This window comes from Tyto alba, unplaced genomic scaffold (assembly GCF_018691265.1).
Source record: "Tyto alba isolate M040663 unplaced genomic scaffold, T.alba_DEE_v4.0 Super-Scaffold_1, whole genome shotgun sequence".
In the NCBI taxonomy this organism is placed as follows: domain Eukaryota; kingdom Metazoa; phylum Chordata; class Aves; order Strigiformes; family Tytonidae; genus Tyto; species Tyto alba.
The window spans coordinates 36,567,192-36,582,786 of record NW_024881261.1 but is presented as its reverse complement, the minus strand read 5'-3'; the positions used below and the strand labels follow the sequence as shown (position 1 = coordinate 36,582,786).

The 15,595-nt window shown below is 38.6% G+C and overlaps 1 protein-coding gene across 5 annotated transcripts in view; it reads right to left on the bottom strand.

Annotated features, from left to right (window-relative positions):
- TET1 (tet methylcytosine dioxygenase 1) overlaps window positions 1-15,595 on the bottom strand; it is a 73,202-nt gene that overhangs the window by 29,617 nt on the left and 27,990 nt on the right. For all 5 annotated transcript variants that reach the window (XM_042791387.1, XM_042791392.1, XM_042791399.1 and 2 more), the window contains 3 exons: window positions 8,778-11,310; window positions 7,452-7,542; window positions 6,730-6,823 (listed from right to left, as the gene is read on the bottom strand). In XM_042791387.1, the coding sequence (XP_042647321.1) occupies window positions 6,730-6,823; window positions 7,452-7,542; window positions 8,778-11,310 (2,718 nt within the window). The remainder of the gene's footprint in view (window positions 1-6,729; window positions 6,824-7,451; window positions 7,543-8,777; window positions 11,311-15,595) is intronic.

Below are 15,595 nucleotides of genomic sequence, written 5' to 3'. Positions count from 1 at the left end.
CCTACACCAGCACGAAGTGAGAGCACAGTGCTGCTTAAAGCCTGCTGCTGCTCTGGCAGGTGGTGCTGTGTAACAGACTGCAGGAGAAATGTTCTTGTTGGCCACAGAAGCCAGCCTGCCCTCCTTTTTCCTACTTCACCCCTACACACACATTAAAAACACATTAAACTCTTTTCTTACTGGAAAATGTTATATCCTTTTATTCTCAGCATGTCTAAGAGCTATTAACAAAGAAATAAGTTCCACTTCCTTAAATTCTCTTTTCTCCAGTACTACATCAAAAGAGTTAGCACAGAACAGTTGCGGTCCATCACAATACTGTGAAGTTACTTAGCTATTTTTAGAGGAATATCACTGAAGTTTGGTACCTGCAATTATCTACAAACACCTTTTTTCAACTTGCTAGTGGAAGCAGTATTGTACTGTTTACAAATAAGCAGGCTGCAGTATTCGGTGATTCTTCTATAATCATGCAACCAACACTGCATAAAAGAGGACGAAATTCAAGTCTCAACTCCCAGTGCCCTCTTACCCTCTTTGCTCCCTTGAACTTCCCTTTCTGTTATGCTGCAGGCAATAGCAAATGGCACTTTATATGATATGGATGACAATATGAATCTACTCTCTCAGTTTTTTCAGATATCCCACTTGTTCTATTTAAAGTAGTTATAACATCAACTTAAAATGTTTGCTCTTTTATAATACTTAACTTTGTTTACCTTCACATAGGTTTTTTGTTTCATGTTTACTCCATTAGAATATTTGAGTTCTTCGTATTAAACAATATTAAAGCATTTTTATTTACTTCAGAAACCACATCAAAATTTATAATAACTTTGAATCTCAAAGCATTGCAGCACTTAAAGAATGGCTTTACTTTGGACAACGTTAACCATTTTTGTCCAAAATAAACACCTCTAATTCTGTACTAAGCAGGCACGCTTCCTACAAAACAGTGAAAATAGTGCCTGCACAGCTATAGTACCTGCTACACACACTGACACAATGTACACAACATTATGGCAAAAAAATTATACTCTAATACAACACTTTCCAAAATGGTGAACAAAACCCCCACTCTCTCCATGTGCCAAAACTAATTTCCTCCCAGACTTCCCCTATGGAGAACACCATTTAATCTTAAAGATGGTTTAATAAATGAAATAAATGCTTCAAGTACAGTAAGTTGTTTAAAGCAGAACAGAGATGCACATTAAACCTGTGGCCAGGGGACAGTCAAGTCCAGGAGAATTTACTTCTAAATCCTTTTCAAATATATTTTTAAAATCCCCCACTCTGTCATGTTCCAAACAGCATGACAGCTTCCCCACCCCCCAGCAGTGCCACACCAGACCTCCTGTTTCACTGCCAAGTGGAATACAGAAAATAAGCATCAGAGTCTGCTTACAGGTGAGTGACTTCCTGATCAAGCGGTCCTTCGGCAGCTCAGTTGATTAGTAACGATCATCCACTGCAAAGTACCTTGATCATTGGCCAGTTCCTTTTCTTTAATAAATTACACATCTCTTCTAATACTAACAATAACTCACACATAGAGAGCCTAGAAGCTGGAGTAGCTTCTCAGTTTTCTTGTCTATTCCATTCCCTACTTAAATCATTCTCAACTGAACCAAAACTAGCAAACTGGACAAAATCATCTTCTCTGCACCTGCAGAAGAATCTATTGTTACTAAGGCTCATTCAGCACTGAACAAATTGTAGTTTCTGGCTTTTAGCATGAATTCCTATCCGTTTAAGGATCTATAAAGTCTTGGTTATAACAGTGGGTTACCTAAGCATTACATTTAAAAAAACTAATTAATTTCAGTGGCTAATATTAGGTTCAGGCCTGTACAGGCCTGTCATTTCAAATTTAACTATATTTTTAAAGTATTTATCAGGCTTTTTATCCATTTTTAAACCACCTCTATTTTTTTTATTACTTATATATCCTACTAATATACTAGTTGTATATGATTAGCATTGTATATATTAGTACACTATAGAAAAGATAAAGATCTGTCAAGTTATAAAACCCAAAAAAGGCAGACAGTATACAAGTGAAAGGGTTTGAGAAACTACTTGCAAAAGGCATAAAACTGTATTTTCAAACAAATTAGGGACACCAGCACGCTAACAGAATCTGAAGGGTCAAGAGATCACCCAAGTGTTTAAACAAAAAAGACGCTCAGAGAAGATAAGGCTCAAGATACAAAACCCACTTCTGCTGTGTTCACGAACACGAAGGTTGGAAGATTCTTATGACAGAAACCTTCTTCACAGAGCACAGCCAAGGATTTTATTCTGAAGTTAAAGCCCTGACAAAAGTGGCTATAGGACAATAGTAACAAAAAAAAAAAACAAACCAAAAAAAAAAAAAAACACAAAAAAACAAACCAAACAACCACTCCCCCTACCAAACAGTAACAATTTGCCAAGTTCAGACAGTAGCCATCAAAGAAGCTCAAGGATGAAACAACTGAAGTATTAACTGTGATGTGCATTGTCTTGATTTATAATACATTACTACCAGAAGGCCTGAACACTACCAAGAGGGTACCACTTTTTACAGAGACCCTAGAAAAAAGATGTTGATTCAGTGATCAAATGAGACCAGTATCTGTGTGGGGCAAAGCAGTGATCACACAGCAAAGTGTGCTGCACAGGGAGAGGTCAAATAAACTTTTCTGAAATGAAGTCACAGCTCAGTCATCCTGCAGGTCTTTCTAGATTTCCAAAAGCCATTCAGTAAGGTCCCTTAGTAAAGGCTCTTAAAAAACCCCTAATGTGTCTTGGGACAAATCAAAAGACCACACATGAGTAATTGGTGAAAAGACAGGAAACAAAGGCTGGTATGTCTCCGATGGGAGCTCTGCAGAACTGTGTTCAAGCTTGTGCTATTCAGCATGTTTGCTAAGGGTAAATAAAAGGATGACAACATTTGTTGATGACACTAAGCAATTCAGAGTAGTGAAGACAAGCACAGTCTGCAAACAAACGAAGGAGGAATTAATACTGCTGAGCAGGCAGCGAAATGGCAGATAAAATTCACTGTAGATGCGCATATTTAATGCCCATGGTGAAAACAATTCTATTTTTAGATGGAGATGGACTCCGAGTTAGCCATTACCATGCAGGAATGAGAATCTGGCATAATGATAGAAAGCGCTATGAAAATTCCAAATCACTGCTGTCCAACAGAGAAAAAGCAAAAACAACTGCTAGGAATTACTGGGAACAGAGCACAAGGCTGAAAACATTATGCCAGCATTTTAACTCCTCACGTAAGAGAACAGGAAGGAAAAGGAGAAATAAAGATGACAACACGTATGAAAGGCAACTGAACACAAAGACACTGCCTCCAGCACCACAGAGCTACGAATTACTGGAAACTAAGCGAGTCTTCTGGGGGGCAACTGCCCCGCTCCCACACCTTTCTGCTGTCGGTCAGCGCCGGAGGCAGGGTGTCGGCAAGAAGGACCTCGGCCCTGACCTGGCCAGTTTTATCACTTCTTATCTCGGGTCTTTATTCAGAGCTGGAGCCTTAAAAACTACATTGCAACCCCAAATGATGACAACAGATAGCAACGATAGCTTAGCTGATCCCAGCCAACGTCTAGTGAAATCAGGAGAAGGAACCCATAGGAAATGGGTTTAATCCAGAAAACACGAAGACCTGAAGCTGACCTCCTCTGAGGTTAGTGACATGTATCTTTGATTTCACCACAGCAGGATGATGCCTACGGTGAGTTCCTTGCTAACAACTAACAAAGACACACTGAGAGCAGAAAAAAAAAAAACAAAAAAACAAACACCAAACCAACCCAACCAAACAAAAAAACTCCACACCAAATCCGTTATCAGCTAAAGCACTGATAAAACAATGGGACTGGTATGAGTCAAGTCACTTATCACTGGCTGGTTACAGAGGATGCACAGTAACATGATGCTTTTTATTACATGAATGGGCTACTAAGAATTACAGTAATTTCTGTACTTCAAAGGTTGTTTTTCCTTTAACTTATGATGAAGTATGATGAACTTGCACAAAGCAAAAAAGCAAAAGAAATCCAAACAGAAAAGAAAGAAGAGTACGCCTACCCCAGCATATGTCACAGAATGTTATTTTCTAGTCACACAGTTATCACCTACACAGATATCCACTCATTTGGAAATCTCAGCAAGCCTCTACTAAGTCTATTTTGACATAAATATGAGACAAGACAGTTTCTGATGCAAAAAAATCAGAGGTCAAGCAGTCTCCTTGCCACTACATGTAGTGAAAACAGCAGCAAGCTCGTCTTCACAGCGTAGCTCATGTAGGTGTCAGTCTAATGCTTACACATACAACCATCATAAGGTTTCAAACCCAAGGTAGCATTTACTGATAATGCTTAGGTTCAACTAATAGGAGCATTCTTGTCCACATTCGGAGGGACAAAGTATCACCTTAAAATATAGTACACTAAAAAAAAAAATACAGATGAGACAGATGTCTACGTCTTCTCAAAAAAAGACTGAAAAAGATTCTGCAAGTTTATGGCAACCTGAAATCTGAAGAAGAAAACCTCAGCTCCTTTTGGGGAAAGAAACCTGTCTCAGTAAATGTTTAACACACCAGCCACATGTTTGAAGCCACTTAAGCAAAAACTATTTAGAAGGGAATCAGCATTATGAAATGCAGTCACTAACAGAAGAATGTATGGACACAGGTATTTTAGAGTCTCCTTCCATCTTAAAATGTTTCTAATGAACCAATGCAACAAAATTATCTAGTGGAAACAGGGAAAAATAACAGGGAAAAATAGTTCAATATGATCAGATAGATTCAATTTTTTCTTATCATATTTGCTTCAGCAGAGCTCCACTATGGTGCTCTCCCCAGCAAGTCTCTCAGGAACCCTAAGGGCAATAGCTTGTCCATCTGCAAAGCAGAAATGAGTCTGTCCAAGTACACTGTAAGAGTAAGTGAAAGTCTCTGTGCAGCTGACAGAACCTTGTGACTGCCAGTATCAGAGAGCACAGCAAACTTTTTCCATATGCTTTCAAACAAATTTCACAATTATGTTTCTTTAGTCCTAGCCAAAACCCAAATAGGCTCCATTATAAGGATTAAAATCAGCACTACCAATGAAAAGTTCATGCAACACATTAAGAATGCCTACAGAGATTTCAGTGATTTCCTTCCCTCTCTTGTATTGAACAGTCACACAGTAACAGTTAGCAGACTTGGAAAAGCATTCATCCTCTTTATGTCTGAACTCATACACAAAAAAAAAAAAAAAAAAAAATCACTGCTGCATAAAACAAGATTGGAACTTAGGTTAAGTGAACATTTAAGTTTACTCTTGCAAATGCTTTACTTATAGAAATGTGATAATTGAATGGGAGAGCAGGTCTCCACACCTTAAAACAGCCTCTTCCAACCAAGTGCTGACTGTCATACTGTACATCTATGCTGGGACACCTACAGCCATGCAGATATACAATAAAATCTATAATTTCTGTTTTATGTAAAAGACAGTATGTTGATACTGGCAACAGAAAAATCAAGGATAAGTGTTAAATGCCACCTTCTTTTCAACTGTTTGCAATTATTTCTAAAATAATATTTTTAACTCCTGTCCTCTGTTAAAACTGAGTGTTTTATTCACTTGAAACACTGAGAAAATAATTTTTTGGATTCTTTTTGGGTCAGGTGTTTATGAAATGGTAAATCTTTTTTTTTCTTGGATGCTGATTTGTTATTAAATATTACCTGAAGCAATCTGCACATATGGGATTCCTTTCTGAAAAATAGTTGATGTATTGAGTATGAAAACCACATTTTGACTGTTCCAAACATAAGCAGTAAATGTTTAGCATGCAATACTATTCACATACAATACGTAACAAACTTATTTTTTTCATGTAGTTACAAATGTTAGTCTACCAACTGTACTGTTATCTTCATTTTTTTTTTTCAGTCAAGTCTGAGAGTCTTAAATACAGCAATAATTTTTTTTCCTTTTAACCACCCAGTTCTTTTATTATTTTCTAAAACTCAGATTACAAGATTTCCAGCCTACTTTTTACCTCCCTTGGTGGTTTCAGCAAAGATTAAGGACAATCAATTCTTTCCAAGCTCTCTCCTGGAGCTTGTGTCTGTTGCCTCATTTCCTGGATCCTATGAAGCAATGTGAGACAAGACTTTGGTGAAAATTATCACCGTAACATTTACAGGTCCAAATACTGAGTTCAGTTCCTCAAAAATGGTAGTGAACCTTATGGCATATGAGATTGAACTTCCTCATCCATCACACTCTTGTTTCCTCAGATGTTCATACAACTGAGAAGGGTTTTAATAAAAAAAAATACTGGATAGTTACCAACTCTCCCAAGCAACCATCACTTCTTTTCTCTCTTTCACACTTTCCAGTAACATATTTCACTAGACACTCCAACTTTTGGACACTGTCAGGGTCTTCTTACCCTTGATTTGGTCATCTCTTCTAACTCTGTTAAGCACCTCACTTCCATATTCATTCAAACCACAGCATAACATATAGCACCACATAGTAAAATAAAAAGTTTTCCTTAGCTTCATCATTCAGTCAGGCTTGCGGATCGATTAAATGAAGAACCAGATCTTTGTTATAGATCAGATTATATTTAAGATCAAGGACTGCACGTAATTTCATATTTGAAAGCCACACAAAACAATTTTACTGCTGTAACATAAAAACTTACCCACTTGGCAATTGGACACCCCTGAGAGCTTTTTCCTTCCTTTCCTGTATAAACCACTACCTCTATTCTTACAGCGCTTCCTTTTGCTCCATACCTGCATTAAAAAAAAAAGTTAGTAAAACAAACCGCTGTAGACCATTTTAAACAGGAAATATTTTTAATAAAACAAAAATAACAAATTAATTTTTACTTTACTGAGAACAGAAAAAAACACAAAATGCTTGTAATGTCAAAAAATACCTTTTAAATTTAAAATCCTGCTCACAAGAGTGATTTTTGACATCTTTCTCCTGGTAACAAGCTTGCCACTAAGGTAACATTCGGGGGAAAAAAACATTATCTGCACGTAAATCCTAGTGCACTCAGTCATTAATGAGACCTTTCTGTCCAGTGTGCCACAGCTTCTTCGCATGTAGGACACTCAAAAACCTAATTCTGCCAGCTGCTGATCTCTGACATTCCTACTGACTTCCAGGGCTCCTAAGAACACACTCCACATGAAATTCAACCCTAAAGCTGCAAGAGCTCAGTAAAGACAAGTTTAGAACTGAAATGCTAGTGCACACCTCACGCACATCTGAACAGGAAAATACTTTACAAATGAGTACCGCAAGAATTTTAGAAAAATCAAAACTAAACATAGCACCTGATTTCTCATAGCTCTTCTTTCCTGTTTAGACAGTCAAAAATACTGTGAGCATTAAATGCTGACTCTTCCTCACCTGTTCTCCATGATTTCTCTCACAGCAGCAACACTCGGTCCTGTCCCAAGGTGTGTGTAATATGGGCCTTCATCTTTCTCTATAATTTGTTCTGTAAGCAGGTGGAGAAAACTAAGTCGGCACATAAAAAAATTTATTTACACCATTACAAGTAAGCTTAGAAATGGTTTACAGAAACATCTTATGAATTGAATTACAATACATAAAATTTGCCCCTGAAATGTAATGAATAAAGAATAGGACAGATTTTTCTCCTCAGAAGAATCAAAATTATTTTGTATTTGTTTCCTCCTATTAATCTGCTAGCATTTTGAATTTACATTATAAAGTAATCCTAATCATAGTAATATCTTGCATTCTTTACAAATCTTCATTACAGGAGCTGGCATGTATCGACCAAGTAAGCTTCCCAATATCCTCGTTGGTAGGAAAATATTATTAGTTCATTTTAGACAAAGAAGAACTCACAAAAAAAAAATAAAATAACTGATAGTCATACACTACAGAACAGACAATCTAATCCAGGCCCCTTAACTAGCACTCTGTTGATTCAGAACATTAAAGCAAAGATGAAACAGTCTGTCTGTGTACAATTTGTTGTTACGTTTCCGATTTCTTTTTCCATCTGCACACTTTGATAGTCTGAAAACACAGCATGTCTAACACCATCAATCAAGCTGTATTTGCAAAATCCTCAACACTGAGTTTGGTCTGACACCTCATCCTGCAACTCAAATTGTGACATATGTAGCCTCACCTCAACTCCACCTCACCAATCCTCTCTGCGACGGGAGCCCCTGACACAGGCTCTCCAAGGCAAACTGACATCGGTCACCGGGACTAACAGTGACAGCACCGAGACCACCCACAGCCACGGCCTGACGTTTATCTAACGGCATTTAGGCAACAGTGGCAATACACAGGGAAATTCCTGCCCAGCCCACCTCCGGCAAAAACTAGTTCTAGACTATAAAAATCAGATTGTGATATACTGCAGATAAATTCACATAGAGCACAAACCAGCAGTGACAAAACAACAAACAGAAAAACTCCTTTTCCTCCTGGGTTTGAAGTTAAGCAGAGAACTTAAACCTGCCGGTTGCAATACCAAAACTACTCAATTCTGCTGTGCGTTGCAGGCCCAAAGAACACCTGGCAAAAGTTACAGAAAGGAAAGAAAAAATTTCTTCCCATTTCCTAATGGCGAAGCATTGATCCTACCGCAACAGCTAAGTAAGCCTCAAGTGCACTTCCTCACATTGAAGGAAGCAAGTTGAACACGCCTCCATCCGAAAGGTACAGGCAAAAGTTAGCAAGAAGACTTACCAACGCAGTCACACGTTGGCAATTCAGATTGTCCTTTTTTTGTAGGTGTATCTATTAAATTTTTTGTCGGGGTATCAAGAAACTTCATGGGTGATTCAAGGAAACTGCTGAGCGTGTTTTTTGCTGGAGAACACCCTGAGTTGCCCGTGCTCTGTGGGTGGTCAGTACCCAAACTGGTTGACGTCAGAACCGTCACTTCGCCCGCACACTCCATATTCCTGAGAGCTTCAACAGAACCTGGCGCCTGGGCCCCACCACAGGCAACCGGCAGCACCTGTGACTTCGGGTCTACTTGTTGTTCGACAGCACCCTGCTGAATGTAGGCTTTGTCTTCGCTACGCATTTCGTTAGCTCTCAGGTTAGGCTGATTAAAAGTCTGAGGCAAAGGATGCGTCTGACCGACATTCGCTGTTTGCTGTACCTGAGAATTACATTCTTCTGTAAACATCTGTAGGTTTTCACTTGGTCTGCTCAATAAGGAGGCTGTTTTCAACTGGGAAACGGCCAGAGGATTCCGGGAGGACAGGTTGCTATACTGGTTACGTGCAATAACTTCATTTTTCAGTGGATCAATGCCCAGTGGGTCACCGGAGCCTGCAGTTTTGATTTGCTCATTCACCACTTCACAGCCAAACAGCCTGTCTTTTTTTTTCTCTTGCGGTACCTCAGGTAAACATCTGTGGAATTTTATCTGCGTCTGCGGGAGAAATAATCTAGTTTTTTCTTGTGATGCTAAAGTAGTTTGATTCAGTGCTCTCTGTACTTTGGTTCTTGGTGATTTTTTTTCAGACAGAGCTATTCTGGAGTCCTGTGGCATGGTTTGACCAAGCTTGTGCAGTTTTGATGATATCCAAATGTCCTGTAACTCGCTATGCTGGCATGACAACAACTCTAGCTGGTTTTGATTATTTTGTTGATAGCGTGCTTCTTGAGGCTTCTTTTTGTGTCTTGGTTTCCATGGTACAGCATTTCCTTTCTTATTTGTTGGTTGTTTTTGCTTTAACAGTAAGGAACTGTAATTATGCCTGAAAAATGCAGATTCCTTTTTCTGCAACACATCTTGGTTATATTTTGGCTGCCTCTCGTGTGATATTAGATTAAGCAGTGATGCCTTTATGTCATTCTTCTGCTCTGGATTTGTCTGGTTTGATTCAATTAGTGCTGCAAGTTGAGTTAGTTGTGTAGCTACATCCTCTTCATCCTGGCTGTGAATTCCTTCTTTAATCAAAGAACCAGCTTCCAAGTTCAAATCATTACAGGTTGGCTTTTGCTCTAACTGGCCAAGAGTTTCCAAGTTGTTACTTGTTTGCTGGACATTACGTGAAGCGTTGCAATACCGTGCAAGGGTGACTGGATCATGAGTGTAACTCCTCTTGGTAGCATATCCTGAAAATGATTTTGCATTAGATGTTAAGTCAGATAAAGTTTTGGTATCTCTTGAGGATAACTGTAGTTTATACATCTCACCAGCCAGATTGGCGGGTTTATCATGCAACTCAGAAACTGAACTTTGGCCATTGTATAACACTGCTTTATTAGGGAGCTGCTTCTGCGAGTGAGCGCAGTGAGCCAAGAGCTGCTGCTCATTCTGTAAGTAAGTGTCTTTGATTTCTTTTAATGCAGAAGATGTGAAAGAGGATGAAATATCCCTTTTATAACTATGGAGCAAGTTGGGAGCTGGTTTTTCGGTACATTCAGTACTTTCAGTTTTAGCTGGTGAAGTTGTTTCTAAGGGGGCTCCAGATAACTGTGTTAAAGCTTCAATAGCTACAACCTGCTCTACAGTTAAATTTCTGGTTTTAATCAGGGACAAGAAAGTCGGCTGGAGTGAAGAATCCTCATGCTGTGCCTCTGCCTTAGGTACTTTAAAACCATCCTTCCCTACATGCACTTCCTCTTCAGGCAGTGGAGGACAACACAAGCTTTCTTGCAGATTCGAAATTGAACCCGTCTGCAAAACTGGCTTATGAGAATCCTCAAAGATGCTGCAAGTGCAGTTTCCCTCTTTCATGAAAACATTTCCTTGTTTTTCTGGGTGAACACAGCCAATGCCACTCGTCAGAGTATTTACTATGTTATTCAGATTGGTACCCTTCGCCCATTGCATATGGGAGTTGCTTGTCAAATCTGTCCTTTCCTCTACAGATACTTTTTTCAGCGAAGCAATTGCTTCCGGTGGAGAATAATGTAGGGTTTTTATGCCATTTTTGATGGTCTGTGCAAATGATTTTTTTGGCTCAGCTAAGTGACTGGGAGAGACTGCTCTTTCACCATCTTCAGTGTTTTTCAAGTGTTCGTTGCCTGTCACAGTTCCGTGGATATCTCCGTTGACATGGACACCAAAAGATGGCTTCTCGTTATGTGCCCACTTCTCTGCTTCTAAGCCTGTCATTCTTTCTTTCTCCTTAGACTGTACATTTTCAATGGGTACTGTTTGGTTTGTTTTCACCCTGTATTTTTCACCATGACCACATATACTGCATTCCATGAGTTCTGGTCTGCGGCCATTTACTGGTTTGTTTTCTAAATTTGCCTATAAAATAATAATAATAAAAAAAATCATTGTAACAGCAGTTCAAAAACATTAAAAATAAGAAGCATAGGATCTACAGCAATTAAACCCTACTTTGACAGATATAAGGAATATCCTAATTAAGTACAGGCACAGAGACTGGAAAAAAAAAAAAAAAACCAAAACAAAACAAAAAAAAAAAAAAAAAAACAAAAAACCAAAAACACACAAAACCACAAAGTCATGAAAAACCCTGAAGCTGAAAGACCCTATCCATATTTACAGCTATTTTTCCCCACTGTTGGCACAGGCAGAGGAAGAAAGTGCGTGCATGCAGCGGTGGTGGGAGACTAAAGAAATGAACGAACAGGTAAAGGACATGAGCATTTAGAATCAGATCTAAGGATTTAATTTTTTATTAATTTGCATAAGCAGATGAAAGTCTCCATTAAATTCAAAGCAGGACTGAAATCTAAAGGTTCATACCACAGGAAGTTTAGTAGTAACTTGGCATAATCATACCGATTTGGCTAGACCAATGAACTGATACAATACTTGGACACTCTAGCCAGAATGGCTGGTTTTCAGGCTTAGTTTCAAGCCCTTAGAAAATTACAAAACCTAAGCTGAAAAGGGTATTAAGACAGTAGCTCACCTGAAGATTGCCCTGTAAACACTGTGTTTAGCTTCTGTATTTAGATGGTAACTTCCAGGTTTCTGAACAGTCTCTCATGTAAGCTATCCTTATCAGTGTTTTAGTAAACTCTAAACTCCAGTATTTGGTTAAATATATTCTTCATCTTCACTGATATCACACAATTCATGTGGTTGAAGCAAATCTCAAAATCTAGACAGAGTCAGAATACTCTGTCCTGGAAAGAATATGTATATGGGCCTTAAGATATGAAGTAAGGAATTATGCAATTTAAGTTAAAAAAAAAAAAGGCATGAACTCAGGCAGAAACAGCAATCAAGGCAGGAATCCGATTTTTATTATGTCAACCAAATTTTATTTCTATTTATATTAAATTTTCTTTTTAAAAAAATAATTTTACGTCACAATAGACAGTGCTGGCACTTAATCATATTGTAACATCTAAGATTTATTTAAATAATCTGTAGCCTTAAGCCCTACTTAACAAGAAAACCAGTGCTGCTTTTCAAATCAGATATAAGCAATGTAACTGGTTAATTAACCATACATTGGCACAGTATATCTTAGCAGTTCCCAGAAAATAGCACCCAATTTCACATAAAACATTCATTGAAATCAGACTGATTTTGTGGTCATACCAACTAAAGTGCATGGACCTCTCTGAGAAAATAACTCAGCAGAACAAATGCAAAATAGATTTATGATTAATCATAACCATCGAGATGGAAATGCCAGAAACCCCCAGGCAAAACAAGGCATACGGACCCAGCTCCATCTGGAGCCCACTGTGCACCTCACAACTGATTCCCAATTGATAAAACACAAAACCAGGAATCCACAGCAAGCCCTAGATATTACGAGAGGCATCATAAATTCTCATGGAAATGATATATAAAAACATGTCCAGCACCTAGGCAGTTAAGTCAAACCTATGGTAATTACATTAAGAAAGGAAGATACCTTATTTAGTGCTTTTCCATTACACACAGACACTGACTAAGGGTCTGGGAGCCTGAACTTCTCTGGATTTTGGTGATTTTCAATCAGTGATCCACAGACTCGGAGGTTCACTGAACAATTTTTAAGGGATCCACAAAAGCAGTTAAGTAGCTCTGCTATCAGCAGGGCTAAACACATTACACAGGCCTCTGCAACTGTACCAGAAAATATTTTAAGGGTCTGACATGGAAAAGCAAAAACCCACAAACCTGTACCTGTGCAAAAGCTGAATTTCAATTACCTAAATGTAACTTCAGAAAGAACTAGGATATAAAATTGCTGCATTTTCTTCAGCAAAAGTACATTTAAGATCTCTATCAAGCCAAAAGTTGTCCCAATCATGTAAAATTGTTATTAAAATTGTTTTATTAGACAATTAGGAGCCTGAGGAAATAGAAGCCCATAGATTAAAACATTCCCCCAGCATTTGCATGTTTTCAACACAACAACACATTTTTGTATTCTCCTAATTTTTAGAGGCTGTCACTCACTACATTAAAAAAAAAAAAAAAAAAAAAAAACAACATAAAAACCCACAACAAACTACTTTTTTAAAGGTAGGGGGAAGAAGGGTTCATCCATGACCAGCAGAGATGAGAATGAGAGATGACATAGTCCAGTGACAGAACTCGAAGTGCAAAAAATGTCATCACACTTCTCTCTTAACTATGTTGTCCCTCAATAAAACACTTTAATCCAACCAAAAAGCACTGCTACGCTCCAAAGTACTCAGGATATTCCCTAATCTGCTAGCAGCGCACAGGTGCACTGCTGTGTCCCCATAAGACCCTGGTGATCTCAGTGGTAAAGTGGGATTACTTTCAAAATAAAATTATTCCCCAGACATCATAATTTCCACTAACATTACTGGAAACTGCCCACATGCAATGGGGAAGAAAAAAGAACCAGATGAATCATATCATTGGCATGATTTGGTTCATTATTTATTTTTCCACACAAAGAATAAATATTATCATAAAATTGGATTTATTTTTTTTTAAATAAAACTCTCTTCCTTTTGAGCACTGAGTTGCTTTTTCTCTTCTGTTACTGAACTGCAATGAATCCTAAAAAACATCTTTTTCCTTCCTCTCTTACCAGACTTTCCAGTGGCCTTTTCTGTTTAATATGTGAAGTTTTTGTTTCCCAACATAAAAAGAAATGCAGACATACTAGCAGGGGCAGAGCTCATTTGATTCTTCTCCTCTATGTAAGTCTGGCAGACCACAAGTAACAGCTCAGCAAAAACCTTTTGCAGCTGAACAACCTAGGAGCAATTTATCTTCAAGTCCTGAATCAGGACACATACACACACACACAAAAAAAGAAAAAAAGTAGTGAAAACAACAGACAAGGATACCACAATTCCAAGCAACAGTCTTAAAATTCGTAGAAGTTAAGCATGTAAGTCTGATCTGATTGATTTCTAAATCTTTTACACAAGTGTAATGAAAAGCTGAAGAATAAACTGGATCAATAAAAGTAATTTCCTCTCTTCCTCATTAGGGAGAGCACTACTCTGTCTGGAGACATGAAAACAAATCATGCTCAAGCTCAGAGTCTGGAGTAATTAGGGCTATGAGGACAGGAACCACAGAGTACAGTCTGCTGTAGCCATTGCAGTATTACTTAAACTTTAACCAGACATTATCCCTTGTATACGCACACCCTACACCCCCAAACACAATTCACTGTGTGAGCTAATGCTTCCAGCACACATGAAAAGCCAGTTACAGCAAACCATTTCGCCATTCTGAAAAGGGTCAGACTTTAATACTAATTTTTCTTCTCACGCAAGATGCCTCTGAGAAAATGCAGAGTTCATCAATTCACAATCAAAATACAATGCTAAAGCTACCCTGACATTTCCTTATCTTTTGTACAACAGAGAGCAGGCCATAGGTTTATGTCTCTTGTTTCATACCTCTATAGGTGGTAATGACACAACCAGAAACAATTACTCCCATAAACCAGAAATAACAGATGATGCCCAGATCAACTGCTGATAAAATGGCTCTACAAGCAAGTCATGACAAGGTACACGATAACCAATGCCAAGCCCCCCTAACCTGCCCTCTTTACAGGATTCTGCCCAGGTCCCCACCAAAATACAGTGCCCAACAGATCAAAAAAATACTCGCACCTCCTAGCTTGGGTCAGTAACAAGGATGACCCGAAAGGCAGTTCTTCCAAGGTCACAACATTTATGAACGTAAAAGGATGAATGGGTAAGCAGTGCTTGCACTTTGCATCTCTTTTCCATTGCAGTGCAGTGTGCAAGTTTGGATCCTGCTGCAGTGTCTGCAGCCACGTAGCCAGCCTCACATGCCCTTCCATGTTGGCACAGAGCTGGCAGCTCCTCAGAACGGAAATATCACAAAAGTTTTCTTTCAGAAAAACTGTTTGGAAAAAAAAACCCACACATACTTTATTCAACATTCGAACACGGTGTTTTATTCATGGTCTAACTGTCCGATGTCACTGCTTCACCAAAGGGAAGAAAGCACGAGCCAGCTGACCAGCAGCAATTTACTCCTGTGCAATTTACTCCTGCTCTCTAGCGTCTGCTTCCCAGGACATGCAGAAGTTCAGTGGAATCCAGACCTGCGCTACAGAGGACCAACATCCAGGGATAAGGAGACAAGATATGAA